Here is a 13,853-nt window from a genome sequence, read left to right on the forward strand (position 1 = left end):
AGCGGTCAAATTCAAATGATTATGCTACACGATATAATAGGGATGTGATATCTATATAATAGGGCATGGGACCAAGTGCTAGTTTACTCTGAAAACTACAAAGAAGTCATAAAGCAATAAAGATTCTGTAACAAAATTTAAAAGCGTTTTTTTTGATATATTGTGTCGATCGGAATGGAAAATTCGAATAATTAAAGACTTTAATTTAAAGTTTAGTGTTACAAATTACAATTGGGGGCGTTTGAAAATTGCGATGAAATAGGCGCTGCCGCTGAGTCCTATAGGTCTGTTCCAAGTGCAACAACGAAATGTCAAATTTCATCCACAGAACCATAACCGAACAAATATTGTTTACAAAGTGTTCGTAAAATCGTTGAGGTTATGGCTCTGTGGATGAAATTTGACATTTAAATGCACTAAAATTACTCTTGCACTTGCACTTGGAACAGACCTATAGATTTGTTCCAAGGTCATTTTTAAAAGTCAAATTTCATCCACCAGAAGGCAATTTAGCCTCAACTTTCAGATTGACGAAAATTTTAACGAAAAATTTACAAAGACATCTGTTGACGTTTATGTTCATCTCTGTGGATGAAATCATTATCGTTCGTGTTGTCAACGTTCGAGTTTACAGTTAAGGTAAAAGCAAAATAAAATGATCGAGTCTGGTTTTTGACAATTGAAATTCAATTGTCAAAAACCAGACTCGTTCATTTTATTTTGCTTTCATTTTATTTGGAACAAACCTATAAACCCGTCTCCATCATGTGGTTTGGCGGGTTTGGCACAGATATTTAACGAAGATTCAAATATATTAGCGTACATATTACGTTAAGAACTCCTTCAGGAACTAAAAATTCGTTACCAAAAGTGAAGATTTTGACATATTTTATATGAAAGAAGTGTCAAAATCCTCACCAGTGAAACTTGACGAAGAGTTTCTGAACGGAGAGTGTAAGGGTTGTAACGAGACTACCTGAAACATGTTATACAAAACCAGTATCTTATTTTCAGGCTGCAAGCATGTCATTACTACACCTTTATCCAAAATCGTTCTTTCGTATTTTGTAATACAAGATTCTATTGAATATGGTGTAACCATTTGAAAGCTGAAATATCACACATTAAGAAACAGTTGGACTTTCGTTCACATTATTTCATATTTATTATGGAATATATATTGGAAGGGGTTGAAACGCTCTCTTACATTTAATATTGAAGCATATTTTCCAGATAATTTATAGGTAAAATTTCTTTTCTTTTTTTCGAGAAAGCTGTTGGAAAATGCAGATCAATTAAGGCCTAAAATACAAGAATGCACAAACGATCTTAATTGAAGTGGACGTAGGTACGTAGGTTGTAATACCTAGAAAGACAATCATACACTTTACTGTTCGATTTTTGAATTTCACAATTCGTACAACTAACTTTACATATAATGTCTACAACGAAAAACGGAAATTTAATTTCTTTAATTGATGGAACAAGATAGAAAGCGATTTCCTTATCAAATCAAAAGTAACGTGACTTTTTGCTCACATTATAATGCAACATGTTAGCAATTTTAGTGTGGACTGTTTGTGATGAAAGAATTTTTGCTCAAAGTTCTTAATAAAGAAGTTTGCGATGATTTTTTATGTTGAAGAAAACTTGACGGAATGATACATTCTGACTCAATTCTTAGGGCTGTTTTAGGGAAACACGCATCTCGTAATGTGTGAATTTAGCTCACAAATTAGGAAATTGCATCGGTTCCGGATTTTTAATTTTGCATGAAAAGTTCTAAAATTGTACCTTATGAGCCCTAACTTGCGGTTGAATGACGATACCTCATTTCGCCACCAAAGACATTGCTATAAATAGCTTTCGATTTTTGATATCTCACAATATGTGTCGATTTTTGTGGCTTTCAAGTTCGTTTTCAATAGAGGACCGATAAAGTAGGAGTAAGTAACTAATTATTTTTCCTTATAATTATACTATGCACAACTTTCATTCGTCATTTTGTTCGAAACATGAGATTGAACCATATTACAATCAAATAGGGAGTAAAGAGAAAAAAATGGAAATTCGACATGTTTTCTAATGTAGGAGTTGTTGTGGGTAGGCAAGCGCTTGCAACGAGAACGAAATTCTAAAATAAAAAATCTAGATCTTCATTAGTTAAACAAATTTTGTGTGGAATCATTTACAAACCACAACAACTTCCAACACAGAAAGCTTGTCGAATTTCACTTTTGTCTCACTGTACAAATCAAACCTTTTGAGATAAAACTAAAATCCGAAATTTGAAGCAGAACTCAAATAAATTCACAATTTTTCATTACTGAATTCATTTCCCTCTTAAATCATGAAAAATAGTGAAAATTGAATTAAATTCAATTCAATTATTTGCGAGCTACGCTCATTCCAATGGAGTCGTGTACCTTTTCGAACGTACCGATTGACTCATTCGGATTTTGCTTATTTTGGAATTTGAACTTACAGTTTCGCCCTGGTTAAAGGAAACGTCTCAAAAGTTCGACAAACTTCTGAGACTGTAGCGAACCAAAAAGAATTTTCAAAATCGTTTATGATTCACACGGGCCAATAAACTTTTCTTCGTGATGTGCATTTGAAAACTGCTCCAGGGCTTAACCTGTTACAGACTTCAAGCACATCGGCAATATCAAGCATAATTATTGGGTATATTGCTTCCATCGATCAAAGTATTTTTAATCGGTTGATTTCAAATCTTGTACTTCAATTTTTTTAACATGCTTTTATACTATATGAAGGACCATGTTACCCAGAGCTTGTCATTATTTTTGTCATCGTTATCGATAACAGATGTGCCAGGTTACACGCTCAATTTTTTACTTCCTGTCGAACTAAATTTCATGGTGAAATAAATATTTTGGCTATGAAGCAGCGTGAAATCTGCAGAAATTTTTTTGAAGTTCAACGGTTTATTTCCTGCCTATTAACGATGACGAAGTAATATAATTAATAAAAATGAAAAATGTGTCGCATCGATTTTCTAATTAGATTGTTAGTTATCACAACGAAGATAAAATTTTACATTTTTTATTCGCGAGGATTCCCCTTTAATTTCGATAAAACTGTCGAAGCAAAAAGTGCAACCAGTCCTTTCCGAATAAAAGAATTTTTTTTGTATAAAATGAAGGTCTCAACCATAAATCATCAGTCACTTCACTTCTGCGTTACCCCAGCGCACATTTAATTAATATTTTTACAAAAATTTTCTGTATTGGTCCCATTTAGACCTATCGTCAGACTACCGATTACTGAATCAAAATGGCGAAACTAATTCTGATTTCTCTGCAAGCTGTATTTGCAATTACCGCTGTGCTATCAACGAATGCACCATCTGGAAGTTCTGGTAAAACTGCAAGAACTCTAACGCAATGACACACTTATTTGAGTAAAATCCCTTTCTTTCTTAAGACTTCAAATACATCGGGTCGTTCAGATCTAGATTGGATGTTCAGGGAAGAAGCACACAGCTGTTTGATGAGAGTAATTATTACGTCAGTCAGAATTGGGTAAGTTCGGAGGACTTTATTTGAACGATTCCCACAACAAGGCGACAATTTTAACAGAGTAACCACTTTTACTTAGGGTGCCTGGAATACTGCCGAGTTTGATTGTGAACGTTTGCTAAATACTAAATTACTTGCTGTAGAAACGGAAGAAGAATGGAAGTTCATCAAAGAAATGCTCAGAAATTATGGATTTGGTAGGATACACTGACCACGATTCCACCCTTAACAGATTGTCGCTTAAAAACGATTTTTTACTTTCCGATAAAGGAACGTCCTACTGGACCAGTGGACAGTATGCTCTAAATGAATTCCGTTGGTCAGCGACGAATATTGCATTGGCACCATTTGCACCATGGGAAAGAGGTTATCCGAAGAAAGCGAACGCCGGTGTGGGTGTGTTAATTAATTATATAAATCGTTACAATGCCACTTGGAGTACCGTTCCATACACACAGTTGCATCGATATATTTGCGAGGTAAAGTAATTTAAATTTTCGATCATAGGGGCAGATTGTAAAGTCTTTTCAATCTATTTCCGATAGGAAAGGGTACCAGCTCCGTCAGTAATAGCTCCACCTTGCTATCAAACCAATGACCTAGTGATTGTACTCGATTCATCGGGAAGCATCGGAAGCGGAAATTTCGAAAAAGCAAAACAATTTGTAGAACGCCTGATCAGCGCATTCACCGTTTACAGTCCGAATCGAGTTTCTTTTGTGACGTTTTCGCATTTCGCTACCACTCACATCGACTTAACGAGTGGATTAAGTCCTGCAGACATAAGTTCGACGATTTTGATGACACAGTTTGAAGCTGGTAGCACTAACACCCATTGGGGAATTGAGTTGGCAACAGAACAATTGATTTCGTCTTACCGAGGAGTTCCAATGAATATGGTCATATTAACGGACGGCGAATCCAATTTGCCGTCTAAGACTGTTGAAGTTGCAAAAGAAGCTATCAGTCGTGGCATCCGGACAATTTCCGTTGGCATAACACAGTACATCAATCAGAACGAACTGCTTGAAATGGCTGGAAACGATATTAGTCGAGTTTTTACAACAGATAATTTTGATCAACTGATCAATTTGTTGGCGCCACTTAGTCTTAAAATATGCTCGTCGAATGAATTAGTGAATTAATTGCTCGTCGAGAGAATTAGTTTCGAACAATAAAATGAAATGACAGAGCGAAGAGTGGCCTTTCATTATTCATACCTGATCAATAAGTCTCTTTTCGGCTTCGATGGAGATTGAACAGTTTCCCAGTTACTGTCGGTCAAAGAAATTCTTTCCACAGCAACAGGAAAACTCAAATTGACGTTCGTAGATACTCAGTTTATTGTCGCTTCTCTGCCGTATTCCAATTCAGTCAAATATCTCAAAATATTCACTTTCGCGAACGCCTTCTTTTGCGGGGAAATTCGTTGTAGTATGCCCGCCAATGCCAGCGCAAAATATTTATCTTCCTCGTTGCTGATATGTACTGATGCGGACGGATTCTCGTTCGATTTGCTGCTGGTAGACGACGAGACCACTGCTGCTGCTGCACCATAATGCCGGACACTTTGATTGTCGCTCAGTTCCATCAGTTCGTCCGGAGGTTTATTCAAATTTTGTTTCGCAACCGAGGATGTGTCGAGAGGAATGTCAGACGTTGTTTCTATTTTCATGTCTGGTTTTTCGATTCTAATTTCGTGGAAATATGTTGGTGATTGATGTGGTAGTGCTTCGAGTAGAATAATCTCTTCGCCGTTGGTTTGTTGATCGATTTCACTATTTAGCATGTTGTCCATCATGTATTCGTCGGACTGTGAATGTTCTTCAGACTCAATTTCCACCAGTTCGATCCCTTCGGCTTCATCGATGTGATGGTTTTCGTAATCGTTTACGTCAGCATATTCATCCTCGTTTGAGATTAATTTATCTGGAAAATGGGTTCGATTTACAATACAGCAAACTTCACTTCAACGACATCCTACCGTGTGGATCATCTTTAATGTCATCGTTATCTGTTATCTCGATTGGTTCTACAACAAACGATTCCGACGAGCTGTTTAATATATCAGCATCCCATCTCTCCGGCACAGCATCCCTTTTCGATAGCGGAAAGACAATGATGATTTTTCTTTGTTTTTGTTTGAAACTGTCCTGTCGCACACCTTACCTGCTTAGTGTCGTTCTGTGAAATTGAATCCGCAGGGAATGAGGACTGAAATGTTTTTGACAGACTACTCGTCTGGCCGACTCAGACAGTGTCGAGAGCTCGGGATTCCCTGAATTTTCTATCCACAGTCGACGACGATAGTCTTTCGGTAACGAAAAGAATGCTAAACTGCAGAATGGTTTCCTAAAATACGAAAACAAATGCAATTGTTGGGAATGCATTGGACAATTTTAATACATACTGTACAGATGTGCAGTTTCTGTAGATGCACATCGCCATCGTCCAAAATTTGCTTTTTTTGTGTTTTTATTTTTGTTATTTTTTTGACAGTTGCGTCTTCGTTAAAAAAAATTGTTGTGGGCCTTTTAGTACTTTTCATCGTTTTAGTACGCCTGTGGTGTAGTACGTGTATCAGAGCAGCAAACTTAACAAAACAAAAATATTCCGATGACATTTCGTGTTTGTTTTGCATGTTTTGGATTTACCATAATCCACTTTCGCTTTCATTAAAAACAAGTTTAAAACGATCATTCAACAATGAATCCTCCAGATAGTGGTGTTGATCCAGTAAGTGATCCTCAGCTGACCACTAGACATTACATTTTAAGTGTTGCAATCGAATTGACGAAAATCAATTTTTCAGTCGAATGATCAACTTCCTGATTCGAAGCTGACGACAAAAGAGGCATACTTCGAAGTGCTCAGAGTATGGGTAGCACAGGCTAAACAACAGCAGGCGGCTGCCGCTAATTTTCCGTATTATCTTATGGCCAATCCACATCTACTCCAACAATCTCAGTATCCATTAAATGGCATGCAATATGCAAACACTGCCCAACAGAGACATCCACTCAATCTGCCAGATATTGGACGGCAACCAGCCGATGAAGCGGCTATCAATCGGTTGCTCATGAATTATATGAATCGGAACAATCGGCAAAATCAATTTCTCAATAATCAGCAACGGAATGAAGACAGTGAGTTCGAATTTTATTGAGCAACTCAAGGCGGAAGTCTTTTTGTTGCTCTGATTGAGTTTTATTCGCCTCGCCCTGCATAACTATGGGAGGAACAATTTAGACAAAAAATTAAATAAATTTCGTTATTGTCTATGCTCCTCCGCTGACCTAACGTTACCGATTCAATTTCAGTAATCAATCAAAACGGTGGATTTGAATATGTCCTGGCGCCGTTGTACAAACGATTTTTCGCCGAGGTGATCGACGTGGTAATTTTATTCATTTTAAAATTAATTGTAGCCTTTATGATCATCGACATCTTCGAAATTGATTTGTGAGTAAAATATTTGCCCTCTCTTGCCCACCAAAATGCGCAACAATTTGCTGAAAAAATTTCGATTCGTTTATTTTTAGTGGATTTGATTTTGATGCAATCAAATCGTCGATCGAAGACGACTACAGTGAATTCATCCAATTCTCGTCGGAAATGGTGTACATTGAAATAATTACGAAAATCGTTGTTTGCTTTTATGAAGGTATTGGCGCATAACAGTTGTTATTGTTCGGTGGTGTTAGTACAGCTGTTATTAAATTTCTTTCATAAAAAAATAGCTCTGTGGACTCGTCAAAGTCACGGACAAATCATCGGAGGAGCTACGCCCGGGAAAATTGTAATGGGGATTCGAATCCTATACGTTGAGGCTGTCCTGCCGTTAGATCCAATTCCACCGGTGGATATCAATTTGAATCAACTCAATCACACACCGCTTCGGGCACTCGTATTCCCGGGTAACTGTTGCTGGCCAAATTGTATATGATCCAATTTACCAGACGATAACACACAATGAAATTACAGGATCCAATCTCGGTTTTAAAAAGGCACTTCTTCGTGCACTGGCCAAAAATTTGCTGATGGCTCTACTGTTCCCATTCTGTTTCGCTATGTTCTTCTTTCGCAGCAATCGAACCAGTTACGATATTATGACCAAAACGATTGTCGTTGAGGAAAATCCAGCACCGGTGCTAAGACGACGATAATATAGAACGACAGAATGAATTGTATGAGAATGGTGTTAAATTGTGAAATGGCGAATTTGACGTTAAAGTGATGCGATTTAAGTCAAGCGGAACGGATTTAAGGATATTTTATCAGGTTAATGTAAATAATTATTTCCCTTCTCGTCAAATTGATATATTTGAAATATTCTTTATTTGTTACATCAAACAATCAATTAAATTATTCAAAATTGGCCAAAAGTGTGGTTTACCCTGGTAGAATTTTAACTATTTTGCTGCTCCAAAAATTTGATGTGTCGAAGAGGAATACTTTAGAAAAACAACCAACCGAAATCGAACGCATTTTCCAGTTAACTTTATATGCGCCTCGAAAGATGTTGGTCCCTAGAAGCGAAAATCACTTTCCAAAAAATTCCTCGCTTATATATGGCTAGTGGGAGGTGATCAATGATCATAAACCGAAAACATGCACTTTCCTCATCGAAATATTTGCAGTTACATGAAACACAAACGATTGTTTAGAGTGTCGTTCGAAAGGTAAGTACAGTACATCTACTTTCGAGGAAAATTGGTTCTTACTGGGTTTAAAATTCATCTACACTGAAATATGATAAAATTACCATTTACGTGAACTTCTAGAGTTCCTCCAGGGCTTATGTTAAAGAATTTTAATTCTAAAAATTCCGATAAATTCTGAAAATTATTTTCGGAATTTTTTCAGAACTTTTCCTAATTTTCCAGAATCAAAATTCACTAAAATAAGCCCTGAGATCCTCTGAATCCTAACCGCAACGAACACATACAAAAACGGGTTTTCCTGATCCCTACTGGCCTCAGCTTTGTGATGACAGGAAAAATGCAGTGGAATTGACACAATGATTGTAAATTTGATGTGCTCACTTGAGACTCAATTCCTCCACCTGCTTCTACTCAAAAATTGTTGTGCGCTGGAAAGATTTGATCAAAACATATTTTTATATGGCTCGTCAACTCATCCGATTCCGGATGTTTTTTTTTTTTTTGAGGAAAGTAGGCTGATGAGGAAAGTAGGCGAAAGTTTTATCAACAAAAATCTTACCAGAAAAATTTTAGGAAGAAAATTCTAATAAAAAAGTTTGCGTCAAAAAGTGGCAGATGATTCGGCTTTCTTCCGTTTGAATTCCATTCTTTAAAAGAATATATATCACAATTATGAAAATTTTCCTTCCTCAACATCTGCCACTTGTGACGCAAATTTTTTTTGTTATAAATGTCTTCCTAAAATTTTTCTGGTAAGATTTTTGTTGATAAAACTTTCGCGTACTTTCCTCATCAGCTGCCATTTGTGACGCATATCTTTTTGCGTGTCGAATCTGCAAGCGTCACCTACACCGATATCAGTTCTTTTGTAAGTGGATAACAGGACTTGCGTCACACCTCCACTGTAAGTGGTTTTGGGCAATATCAGCTCTTCTGTAAGTTGTGATTTTTTAGAATTTGGTCGCAGATAACAGACAATCATATTGTGCAGTTTGAACGAAAATATTCTTCTTACAAAACTGTATAACTTTCTCTTTGATCTGAACCTTCCAGTTTTTATTTGACAAAAATGGAAAATTTTACGAAATTCAAAAATTTGACGAAAATCAAAAATTTGATTAAAATTGAAAATTTGACAAAAAACGCTCATAGCTCCCAAATAAGCTACTTTTTAGGGAAACCACGAAACACGCATCGACTAGAATCTAAAACTCTATAACTTTGATTTTTACATGAGGTTTCCATCTGCCGTATTTTCTGAGTTATGGCTGACATAGCTCGCACTTAAAACGCTCAAAGCTCCCAAATAAGCGACTTTTTAGGGAAACCATGAAACGTGTGTCGACTAGAATCTAAAACTCTATAACTTTGTCTTTTACACGAACTTTCTATCTGCCGTATTTTCCGAGTTATGGCTGACATAGCTCGTACTTAAAACGCTCGTAGCTCCCAAATAGACGACTTTTTAGGAAAACCATGAAACACGTGTCGACTGAAATCTAAAACTCTATAAATTTGTTTTTTAAACGCACTTTCTATCTGCCACATTTTCTGAGTTATGGGTCCTATAGCTCAATAGCTTAACACGCTCATAGCTCCGTAATTATAAGCTTTTATAAAATTTCCTTCAAATTAGTTTCTTAGAATTACGTCCTTAACATACCCTGAAAATTTCAGCCAAATCCGCCGGTAAATTCAAAAGTTTCAGTTAACAGAGTAACAAAGTGACAAAGTAACAAAGGTTGGTAAAATTCATCAATTTGCAAATGTATGAAAATCAATTTCTTCATACAAATTTCTACAAATTTCCAAGTTTTGAAATTTAATATCTCGGCCAAATCTGAACCTTATAAGGCGTGTGATAGCTCGTTGAACTCGTATGGACGCCCAGGATGGACGAATAAAATACTTTGGGGGTAGTAGGAGCAAAGGGGGAAAAGTCAAAAAGTTCGTGTATATATGTTCCTCAGTCCTGCGGAAAAAATTTTTTGTCAAATTTTTCAGTGTGAACGGACTTGCGTTCACTAACGTAGGGCCATGATCTAGATACGAAAATGTTGGTGCGTTGCTTGCAATATAGTTATTTACGTATCTGTGCGTATTGGAGCTTTGAGCGTCAATCTATCTGGTATCAATACTTTTCTAAGTAGAATTTAAAGAAGTTGCCTCATTCCTTCCTGTTTTAAGAGCTTTGTCGCCAGGTAATATACAAAAGCCTCATCCAGAAGATACAGCTGTGGCAGATTATGTCCATTACCTGGAGACAAGGTTAACTGCTACAGGTAAGATTTAAAACTCTTCTTTGCCAGTGCGAATGATCTGAGATCATCCGCACTGACAAAGAAGAGTTGATCATTGATCTCCGTCTACTTTATATTTTTGGAGAACAATTTTAGGCATTTTGATTATTGAAAATGAATATAATGATGGAGATGAATATCTACATAAATGGTACTAAATCAACGATTTATCAACCCTTTGTACCAAATCAAAATCAAAAACTTTTTCCTCTGAAAGGTAATAAAAACTAATGAATTTGATGAATCGGCGATACGCCCTTTAGTGATGTTATGTTGCCCACGAATTTTTTGACTTTACCACTTTTCTCTTACGAGTTCAACGAGCTGCCATATACTTCAAAATCTGTTAAGATTTGGCCAAGATATTAACCTGTCACAGACGGCAAGCAGTTTTACTATTCAAACTATTACTTCATTTGTTTTGAACATGATTTTTGCTATATAAGACCTCATCAGTCTTATTCTTACTGTCTTTGTCGATAACAGATGACAGCCGTCTGTAGCAGGTTAAATTTAAAACTTTGGAAATTTTTATGAGGTTCTATCAAATCAACCGTCCACAGATATAACTTTTGAAGCCGAGGGTCTAAATTACGAGGAAAACTCCGTAATTTATGAAAATTGTTTTTGTGGAGGAAAGCGAGAATCTACACAATTGCTAGATCTTTAAATTTTCTTAAAGGACATATGGTTTCCTCAACATTGATCAACAATTTTTTCATTATCACGTTGTTTCCATTCAATTTTAAGGTTTTAGGTCTCACAAATTTTGGTCTCCACGCCCTCACTTTTACCAACTATTTTCAACATCTTAAAAACAGAGCAACTATTTGCTCTATTTCTCACTTTTTTCAACTATTTTCAAACCATTTACTCACTTTTTTTAAAAATCAATTAAGATAAAATGAAAGCAAAATAAAATGATCGAGTCTGGTTTTTGATAATTGAATTTCAATTGTCAAAAACCAGACTCGATCATTTTATTTTGCTTCCACCTTATGTTAGAAAATGTTGGAATTGTAAAGTTTCGCCTGCGGCGCTAGAAAATTTCCTTTTTTCTTCTATAAAAATTGTATTACCTTACAAAAACATTATACTAGAGTAGCCTCCAGGGCACACAGAAGCGTCGCATCGTCTCTCCGCATCTACTCTTTGTGTCTTTTCACTTTAGTATTATCTGAGATTAGTCTACATATGTTCACTACGTATCGTTTAATGTATCCGTTTGGAATTCTTATCAACAAGGATGACAATCTTCTATACAAATTATGATGGAGAAAACAGAAATCGCCAATTGAAAGAGGTGTGAACTGATAGTGCAACGTCTTTTCGATTTTTTTAGAAGGATTGTGCAAATGACCTATTTGGCTTATAAGGTTTAACTCATACGTAATAAGCTAGACGCTTTTAAGTTATACATTATAAGTAAATTTTCAAAACATACAAATACTTCACTCTCAACATTTTTGATATTTTATAAAGTTTTTACAAATTTGCTAATAAGTTATTAGTGCTTGACATTTAACAAAAAACTTCCACCTGAGTCGCTTGAACAATATTTCTATGTAACCTGAAAAACCTTAGGCTTCACTATATTGTAGCCAGAATTTGTGGATTCATACCCTAGAGGTATGACCCTTGAAAAGTTCCTAACACCCAAAGTGCATTAAATTTCTGTAAACGATGCTTACGCGAACACACTCCGTCGACCTAACCTCTCATGTTGTACATAATTTCTCTACCAATTTCCGACAGTTGCTCTTAGGACTGTCACAAAACTGCAAGGAGAACTTTTCCGCTTCAGGTTTAGTAAATGCTGATTCGTGAGTATAGGATTTGGACCTAGATTTGCAAAGTTCCTAAAAACTCTTTACCAACTTTTTCATCAGAAAATATCTATTTCTAGCAACTATTTTCGTTCTTTTTACTCACTTTTCCACTTTTCTACTTTAAATTTTCCGTGAAATCCATGTATTGAATTTAGTCAATTTAGTCTTGTGCGATTTAGTCCTAGAATTGCGAAAACCCATCGGCCTTTTTTAGTTAGTTTTACTAGAGTCTGTTGAGGCTTTTAATCTTGCCTGATTTTGTTTTGTTGAGTGACAGCCAATCATCATCCCTTTTGAACAGTTAGAATTCTGTTGTTAAACGGTTCTAAAAGCATTCATTTTCATGAAATTAACAATAAAATCTCGAATGCCTTTTTCATTGATCTGAATACAAACTGGATAATTCAGAGCCGAAAATCATGGATCGAGGTCCGTACAAGAAAGTTTATCGAAAGTAAAACGGAAATTGAAAGTGGTTCGGACATGTACTAAAGACGGATGAAAAATCAAAGAGATTATAGAGATATATCCAAATAAAAGTATTCTTGCCGACAATGCATTTATAATAACATTAAAAATTACAAGTTTCTTGACCACTCAACTCACGTTCGATCCGAAAAAATTAAACAATAATTTAACCTTTCATTCCCTTATTTCTCGACCCCCATTCAAACCACTTCAAATGTTCAGAATCTAAGCCATACGTTGATCCGTTAGAACTTTTCTCCCCTCATCGTCTATATATATTAATATTATACATCACCTACACCTTCGGAAACGTCACAAAAAGTTTGTGACACAGTGGAAGCTTTTTCCGTACAGCGCAAAATCTAATTGAAATGAAAAGCTTCCATCCTCGGCAGCTATACGAAAATAATTTGTTGTTTAAGCAGTAAGTTTTTTCTCGCATAAAAGTTAGTTGAGCCTTGGATAACGGCTGGTCAGGTCGTATTTTCAGTGTTTTTAAAATCGCAGCGCGGAATTGTTTAAGAATGAAATAGTTTGTGCAATTGGTAGTGTGTCTGTGGTGGTTATATACACTCTTGTTATGTGGGTTGTAAATATTTAAGAAAATGAAGAAACTAATCAAACATTAATACTGAGTTCGGTGTCAGGAATATGCGGTACCGCTAAAGGATTATGATTGTAAATGAAAACATAAAATTCGTTGAATTTATCGTGAGTGAAATTGTTTCATAGCTGAATTTGCATAAGAAAAAAAAAACACAAACAAAACAAACAAAAAAGGAATTGCAAATTTGTGTAAATTTTACTAAAAAGAGGAAAAGAAAAAATTGAATTCAACATTTTGAGTGTTCACAGAAATTTCGATTTTTTTTTTTCAATTTCAAATTGGAATTATGGAATAATCCGGCATTATTTTACATATACCCTCCTAAACCAGCGCCGTTATTTTATACGAAATGGATAATATAGTGGTGGTTTATCTGATCCTTGCAAGTGGTTTGATGGAAATTCAAGGTATATAATTTATTGAAGTTGTTTTCATTGTTTTTT

At 35.7% G+C, this 13,853-nt stretch overlaps 5 protein-coding genes across 7 annotated transcripts in view; 3 read left to right on the forward strand and 2 right to left on the reverse strand.

Moving 5' to 3' along the window:
• The window catches only part of LOC119083231 (zinc finger protein 271-like), a 700,255-nt gene that overhangs the window by 315,439 nt on the left and 370,963 nt on the right, over window positions 1-13,853 (reverse strand). The window lies entirely within an intron of this gene.
• On the forward strand, window positions 1,836-4,702 carry LOC119083272. 2 transcript variants are annotated; one of them, XM_037192960.1, is made up of 6 exons: window positions 1,836-1,946; window positions 3,265-3,382; window positions 3,448-3,545; window positions 3,622-3,739; window positions 3,813-4,021; window positions 4,088-4,702. In XM_037192960.1, exons 2-6 carry the CDS (start codon window positions 3,298-3,300, stop codon window positions 4,685-4,687), a joined length of 1,110 nt encoding a protein of 369 aa, XP_037048855.1. In that variant the 5' UTR covers window positions 1,836-1,946; window positions 3,265-3,297; the 3' UTR covers window positions 4,688-4,702. The 2 variants fall into 2 exon arrangements, with proteins under 2 accessions (XP_037048855.1, XP_037048854.1); XM_037192959.1 differs by lacking the exon at window positions 1,836-1,946 and having other exon boundaries at window positions 3,193-3,382.
• Window positions 4,862-6,102, reverse strand: LOC119083280. The gene is made up of 4 exons (XM_037192969.1): window positions 5,953-6,102; window positions 5,712-5,894; window positions 5,527-5,639; window positions 4,862-5,471 (listed from the first exon to the last, which is right to left on the reverse strand). Exons 1-4 carry the CDS (start codon window positions 5,988-5,990, stop codon window positions 4,879-4,881), a joined length of 927 nt encoding a protein of 308 aa, XP_037048864.1. The 5' UTR covers window positions 5,991-6,102; the 3' UTR covers window positions 4,862-4,878.
• On the forward strand, window positions 6,131-7,822 carry LOC119083279 (protein FAM8A1). Of its 2 annotated transcripts, none has more exons than XM_037192968.1 (6): window positions 6,131-6,278; window positions 6,355-6,688; window positions 6,863-7,004; window positions 7,085-7,206; window positions 7,283-7,480; window positions 7,550-7,822. In XM_037192968.1, exons 1-6 carry the CDS (start codon window positions 6,249-6,251, stop codon window positions 7,672-7,674), a joined length of 951 nt encoding a protein of 316 aa, XP_037048863.1. In that variant the 5' UTR covers window positions 6,131-6,248; the 3' UTR covers window positions 7,675-7,822. The 2 variants fall into 2 exon arrangements, with proteins under 2 accessions (XP_037048863.1, XP_037048862.1); XM_037192967.1 differs by having other exon boundaries at window positions 7,283-7,459; window positions 7,527-7,822.
• The window catches only part of LOC119083248 (roundabout homolog 2), a 53,522-nt gene continuing 52,927 nt past the window's right edge, over window positions 13,259-13,853 (forward strand). Inside the window, exon 1 of the mRNA XM_037192910.1 lies at window positions 13,259-13,817. Within this exon, the coding sequence (XP_037048805.1) occupies window positions 13,760-13,817 (58 nt within the window). The 5' untranslated portion in view covers window positions 13,259-13,759. The remainder of the gene's footprint in view (window positions 13,818-13,853) is intronic.

Source organism: Bradysia coprophila, unplaced genomic scaffold (genome assembly GCF_014529535.1).
Source record: "Bradysia coprophila strain Holo2 unplaced genomic scaffold, BU_Bcop_v1 contig_583, whole genome shotgun sequence".
Lineage (NCBI taxonomy): Eukaryota > Metazoa > Arthropoda > Insecta > Diptera > Sciaridae > Bradysia > Bradysia coprophila.

What these genes read in the sequence shown, in the direction of transcription:
- LOC119083272 (XM_037192960.1), top strand. Translation starts at nt 3,298, where the DNA reads ATGGCGAAACTAATTCTGATTTCTCTGCAAGCTGTATTTGCAATTACC. An exon ending in TGCACCATCTGGAAGTTCTG is followed by an intron (nt 3,383 to 3,447) that starts GTAAAACTGCAA and finishes TTCTTTCTTAAG; the next exon opens with ACTTCAAATACATCGGGTCG. An exon ending in ATTACGTCAGTCAGAATTGG is followed by an intron (nt 3,546 to 3,621) that starts GTAAGTTCGGAG and finishes ACTTTTACTTAG; the next exon opens with GGTGCCTGGAATACTGCCGA.
- LOC119083280 (XM_037192969.1), bottom strand. Translation starts at nt 5,990, where the DNA reads ATGGCGATGTGCATCTACAGAAACTGCACATCTGTACA. An exon ending in AGAAACTGCACATCTGTACA is followed by an intron (nt 5,895 to 5,952) that starts GTATGTATTAAA and finishes TTCGTATTTTAG; the next exon opens with GAAACCATTCTGCAGTTTAG. An exon ending in CACAGAACGACACTAAGCAG is followed by an intron (nt 5,640 to 5,711) that starts GTAAGGTGTGCG and finishes GCTATCGAAAAG; the next exon opens with GGATGCTGTGCCGGAGAGAT.
- LOC119083279 (XM_037192967.1), top strand. Translation starts at nt 6,249, where the DNA reads ATGAATCCTCCAGATAGTGGTGTTGATCCA. An exon ending in TCAGCAACGGAATGAAGACA is followed by an intron (nt 6,689 to 6,862) that starts GTGAGTTCGAAT and finishes ATTCAATTTCAG; the next exon opens with TAATCAATCAAAACGGTGGA. An exon ending in TCGGGCACTCGTATTCCCGG is followed by an intron (nt 7,460 to 7,526) that starts GTAACTGTTGCT and finishes ATGAAATTACAG; the next exon opens with GATCCAATCTCGGTTTTAAA.